The sequence below is a fragment of the Oncorhynchus keta genome, chromosome 10 (genome assembly GCF_023373465.1).
Source record: "Oncorhynchus keta strain PuntledgeMale-10-30-2019 chromosome 10, Oket_V2, whole genome shotgun sequence".
Taxonomy (NCBI): domain Eukaryota; kingdom Metazoa; phylum Chordata; class Actinopteri; order Salmoniformes; family Salmonidae; genus Oncorhynchus; species Oncorhynchus keta.
This window is the reverse complement of record NC_068430.1, coordinates 63,082,542-63,088,541: the sequence shown is the minus strand read 5'-3', so window position 1 is coordinate 63,088,541 and position 6,000 is coordinate 63,082,542. Positions and strand designations below refer to the sequence as shown.

Sequence of the window (6,000 nt, the reverse complement as noted above, 5' to 3'; positions counted from 1 at the left end):
TCACACACACACACACACACACACACAGAGATCACACACACACACACACACAGAGATCACACACACACACAGAGATCACACACACACACACACAGAGGAGCACAGAGATCACACACACACGCACATAGATCACACACACAGATCACACACACACACACAGAGGAGATCACACACACACACAGAGAACACACACACACACAACACACACACACAGAGATCACACACACACACACACACACACACAGAGATCACACACACACACACACACACACACACAGCACACACACACACACACACACACACACACACACACACACACACACACACACACACACACACACACACACACACACAGAGAGATCACACACACACACAGAGGAGATCACACAGATCTCTCACACACACACACAGGAGATCACACACACACACACACACACACACACAGAGGAGATCACACACACACACACAGAGGAGATCACACACACACACACAGAGAGAGATCACACACACACACAGAGGAGATCACACACACACACAGAGGAGATCACACACACACACAGAGGAGATCACACACACACACACACACACACAGATATCACACACACACACACACACACAGATATCACACACACACACACACAGATATCACACACACACACACACACACACACACACACACACACACACACACACACACAGATATCACACACACACACACACACACACACACACACATATCACACACACACAGATATCACACACACACACACACAGAGGAGATCACACACACACAGATAAAGAGAAGGGAGATTGCGCACACACACAGAGAAAGCTATGTGAAATCCAGTAGATGTCTATGATATTATGTGTCTGGTGTTTTGTGTCCTTCCTCCCAGTGCCTTCCGTGTGTTATTGGAGAACGATGAGGACCGACTGCTGGTGGTCTTCAACAGAGGACTCATCCTCATGACAGAGGTACGACCAGACATTCTGCCCACATTTACTAATTATGGTCATTGGGCTTATATTGAACCATTTTATACATTACGGCATTTCACTGGCTTGTATATCGTAATTTTGAGTTAGTTTTAGGAGTGGGGTTGGGGGTAGACTCGTCACATTTCGAAAAGTCTCGTTCATCACTCGACTAGCGGAAATCAAGATTTGGTTGGGGTTAAACGGGTTCAAAATGTAAATAATATGAGCATTTAATGTATTTTATGTCCGTTATTAGAGATTTTATATATTATATTTTTTTTACGTTTCTCAAAGTAAAGGGTGTCTTTAGAGGTTTATCATGACATCAGCTGTTGCATAAATCATGACCTGTCATTTGACATGCCCCTCCCTCCCTCCCTCTCCATCCTGCCGTCATTCAACACCCTGCAAATGATGTTAGTAGTTTGTGATACAGTTTCTTCATTGTGAACTGTATCCAGTAAAATAATATTTTACTGTAAAGTGTAGGAACGTTAAGGGTCAGGTTTAATTTCAAACATAAACCGTTGCCTGTCATTTAACCTCTGTCTCTCTGTGTGCAGTCGTTCAACACCCTGCACATGATGTACCACGAGGCCACAGCGTGTCATGTGACGGGGGACCTGGTGGAGCTGCTGTCTATCTTCCTGTCGGTACTCAAGGCCACGCGGCCCTATCTGCAGCGCAAAGGTCAGCGAAAGCTGCCCTCCCTCCCCCTCCTCTCTGGATGTTGTAACTTGAGTTCATGTTTACTGTTCAGTCATTGAGCTCTATCTAAAGATATTTTATTTTAATTATTTTAATTTGACAGTTACGTAAGTAAGAGTAAAATTGTATTAGAATTCATGTGATGGAGAGTGAGAACTATGTATATATTTCTGTTGTATAAATTAGTATTGGATTACGCTATTGACTGCAAGTACCAGAATGGAAGTAAACATAAAGGGAACATGCCAGTTATTTGACAAGTATCCTGGCTTTTGCTAGTAACATTCTTTTATTGTTTTGTAGAATCTAAAGTGGTAAAATGTGAACAAGTATTATTACTAAAAATAAGCTTTCATGCCACAACCGACATCCCGAGTTACTTTGAAGATATTTATTCTATACTGACCACCTACCTTGTAGCAAAACCTAATGTCAAAGTCAAATGTTCTGTCTCCCATTGACATCAGTGCAGGACTAATGACGAAGAGAACATTTGACTGAAGTGAACGTTAAGATTGACTCCCTTGTGAATAAGCCCTGTGTTCTTGCCCTTTTGTGAACTAGAGCTCAATGACTTGCCTTTCTATTTAAGGACCCTGATGTAAAGTCTCTGTGTAACCTGTGTTGTTCTCCTGTAGATGTGAAGCAGGCTCTTATCCAGTGGCAGGAGAGGATTGACTTTGCCCACAAGCTGCTCACCCTCCTCAACTCCTACAGCCCCCCGGAGCTCCGCAACGCCTGCCTGGGTAAGAACACACACACACCGTTTGGATAATATTTGACCACATTTCCCCTCTAAACTATTCCACAACTTATATACAGTAGACCTTTGGAACAATTCCAATCACTCGACATGATGTCACTAGTAGTTCCTGTGTATTTCTGTTCCCCCGCCCAGATGTTCTGAAGGAGCTGGTCCTGTTGAGTCCCCATGACTTCCTGCACACGCTGGTGCCCTTCCTGCAGCACAACCACTGCACCTACCACCACAGCAACATCCCTAGTGAGTCCCCCTCCAACTGCTACACTAACAACTTATGTACTGACGCAAGTTAATGAGGACCAACACGAGCAATCATGAAAATAATCATGATTTGATAATACGACACAGTTCACATATTATATGAGGCAGCATGCTATCCTAAGGACCCTGGCTCTGTCTGTAACCTCTGGTTCTCCTAGTGCATGTCAGAGTACCAGGGAGTCTGACTGTCCTGGCCTCTCTGTGCCTGAGGCAGTCTCTCAACTGTCCTTCAGATATCGAGAAAGAAAATAAACATGCCTTTTTTTTGGTGTGTCTAAATCTCTCGTTGACATATGTTGCTGTAGATTTGTGTAAAACCAGCTAGGATGTGTCCCTCTGTGATTTGTCTGAATGTGACTGTCTCTTTGTGCACAGTGTCCTTTGGGCCTTACCTGCCCTGCAGAGAGAACATCAAGTTGATGGGAGGCAAGAACAACATCCGGCCTCCCAGACCTGAACTCAACATGTGCCTCCTGCCTTCCATGGTGGAGACCAGCAAGGTGTGTGTCTCTGAATACTACCACTTCTTTGTCTCATGTCTCTTGGCCGGTTCGTCAGTTTCTTAAGCTTCGTGCCAAAGTTCATGTTATCTTAAGTATTGATGGTAGTTAACAGACCGGTGGTCTTAATGCTGAAGAGGATCTTTGTTTCTGGGGAGATTGTTCTCGATGGCTTACCTGGTGTCTTATCTTAAATTAAATCTGTCCTACCTGGTTAAAAGAATGGTTGGATAAGTGGAAACGGTGCCTGATAGTGCCACAACTGAAGTTTCCTCTGGGGGAAATTAAGTGTTTTATGTATGTTTCTTCTCAGCTCAAAGTCTGTTCATTCCGTGTGTATGTTTGCGCTAGTGTGGTCTTCTTGCTGTCGTTGAGAAGGATCATCAACTTCCATCTCTCTCTTTTTCTCTTTCTCAGGGTAAAGATGAGGTGTATGACCGGATGCTCCAAGACTACTTTCTGTCCTACCACCAGTTCATCCACCTGCTGTGTCGAGTCGCCATCAACTGCGAGAAGTTCACGGAGACCCTTGTCAAACTGAGTAAGTGGGGGTTTGTGTGTGGATGCATTTCTAATGTTTATATTTCTAATGACCTAAGAGGCTGTATGGTTGTGTATCTGGGGTCTCCAATATGACCATATCTCTCTGACTCCAGGTGTCCTGATAGCGTACGAGGGCTTGCCTCTGCACTTGGCCCTCTTCCCCAAGCTGTGGACGGAGCTTTGCCAGTCTCAGGTACATAGCACACACTTACACAGACGCGCACACAGACGCGCGCACACACACACTCACTCAAATACAGTCACCTACACTATTTCTCTCTCACTTGCAAACACACTTAACACGCATCAAAATCTACTGACACACTTAACACGCATCAATCTACTAACACACATCTAAATCTATAGACACACTTAACACGCATCAATCTACTGACACACATCTAAATCTATAGACACACTTAACACGCATCAATCTACTAACACACATCTAAATCTATAGACACACTTAACACGCATCAATCTACTAACACACATCTAAATCTATAGACACACTTAACACGCATCAATCTACTGACACACATCTAAATCTATAGACACACTTAACACGCATCAATCTACTAACACACATCTAAATCTATAGACACACTTAACACGCATCAATCTACTGACACACATCTAAATCTATAGACACACTTAACACGCATCAATCTACTAACACACATCTAAATCTATAGACACACTTAACACGCATCAATCTACTAACACACATCTAAATCTATAGACACACTTAACACGCATCACAATCTACTGACATCTCCTATCCTGTTCTGTAGTCAACCCTGGCTAAGACTTGTGTGAAGCTTCTGTGCGAAGACCCGGCGTTCGGCGAGTACATCAAGTGCATCCTGATGGATGAGAGGACCTTCCTCAACAACAACATGGCCTACTCCTTCCTCACCTGCTTCCTGCACAAGGTAGCCATCTTGGAGCCATCGCTACCATCCGTTTATTTCAACGCTGACAGCCTCTGCTTTAGCCCGTTTATAGCCTGTAATTTCATTTATGCATCCAATGACGAAGTGCAACCTTTACCAAGGTTTCATGTGTAGCCTGAGTCCCAGATCTGTTTTGCCGTCTTGTCAACTTCAAATGACCCCAATGATGTTGGCAAGACTGCATAATCTGATCTGGGACTCAGGCTAAACCCTTGCTACTTTAAATACCAAGTTGATGTGCCTTGCGAGTGCATGGCTGTAAGTGTGTGTGTCATCTCTCAGGTCCAGAGCCAGGTGCTGTCAGGCCCCAGCTGCGCCAACCTGATTAGTCTGCTGGTGACCAACCTGCTGAACGAGTACCACAGCCTACAGCCTGAAATGGCCTCGCACCGCCTGGAGCTGAGCAAGACCAGCGGCCTTCTCAACGCTGTCTGTATCCCTTATTCATGCACTATTCACGCCTTATTCACATTCTGATAGTACACTATTCACGCCTTATTCACATTCTGATAATACACTATTCACGCCTTATTCACATTCTGATAATACACTATTCACGCCTTATTCACATTCTGATAATACACTATTCACGCCTTATTCACATTCTGATAATACACTATTCACGCCTTATTCACATTCTGATAATACACTATTCACGCCTTATTCACATTCTGATAGTACACTATTCACGCCTTATTCACATTCTGATAATACACTATTCACGCCTTATTCACATTCTGATAGTACACTATTCACGCCTTATTCACATTCTGATAATACACTATTCACGCCTTATTCACATTCTGATAATACACTATTCACGCCTTATTCACATTCTGATAGTACACTATTCACGCCTTATTCACATTCTGATAATACACTATTCACGCCTTATTCACATTCTGATAGTACACTATTCACGCCTTATTCACATTCTGATAATACACTATTCACGCCTTATTCACATTCTGATAATACACTATTCACGCCTTATTCATGCTGTAATCGTTAATTCCATAGTCATGCCTTACTGGACTGTGATTCCCTGTTCACATGCTTTTCTCTACTAGATAATCACTGTTCTTTTGTCCCGCTCCCTCCCTCTCGTTAGGACCTGCGAGCGTTGGCGTTGATGTTGTCCATACACACCCCCCAGGCGCTGGACCCGGCTCTGGGTCCAGCCCTGCAGGAGTTGCTGTCCAAGTGTAGCGCCTGTGTGCAGCAACGCAGCGCGCTCGAACAGGAGGCCAAGGACCGCAAGGCCAAAGGTACGACACACACTCATGCATAC

General features: G+C 44.0%; 1 protein-coding gene across 5 annotated transcripts in view; it reads left to right on the top strand.

The window, feature by feature from the left end:
* Positions 1–6,000, top strand: part of LOC118389387 (ubiquitin carboxyl-terminal hydrolase 34-like) — a 63,502-nt gene that overhangs the window by 55,891 nt on the left and 1,611 nt on the right. For all 5 annotated transcript variants that reach the window (XM_052527496.1, XM_052527495.1, XM_052527494.1 and 2 more), the window contains exons 68-77: positions 897–975; positions 1,542–1,668; positions 2,325–2,432; positions 2,585–2,689; positions 3,086–3,210; positions 3,628–3,751; positions 3,867–3,946; positions 4,548–4,688; positions 4,992–5,138; positions 5,821–5,977. In XM_052527496.1, coding sequence (XP_052383456.1) covers positions 897–975; positions 1,542–1,668; positions 2,325–2,432; positions 2,585–2,689; positions 3,086–3,210; positions 3,628–3,751; positions 3,867–3,946; positions 4,548–4,688; positions 4,992–5,138; positions 5,821–5,977 — 1,193 coding nt within the window. The remainder of the gene's footprint in view (positions 1–896; positions 976–1,541; positions 1,669–2,324; positions 2,433–2,584; positions 2,690–3,085; positions 3,211–3,627; positions 3,752–3,866; positions 3,947–4,547; positions 4,689–4,991; positions 5,139–5,820; positions 5,978–6,000) is intronic.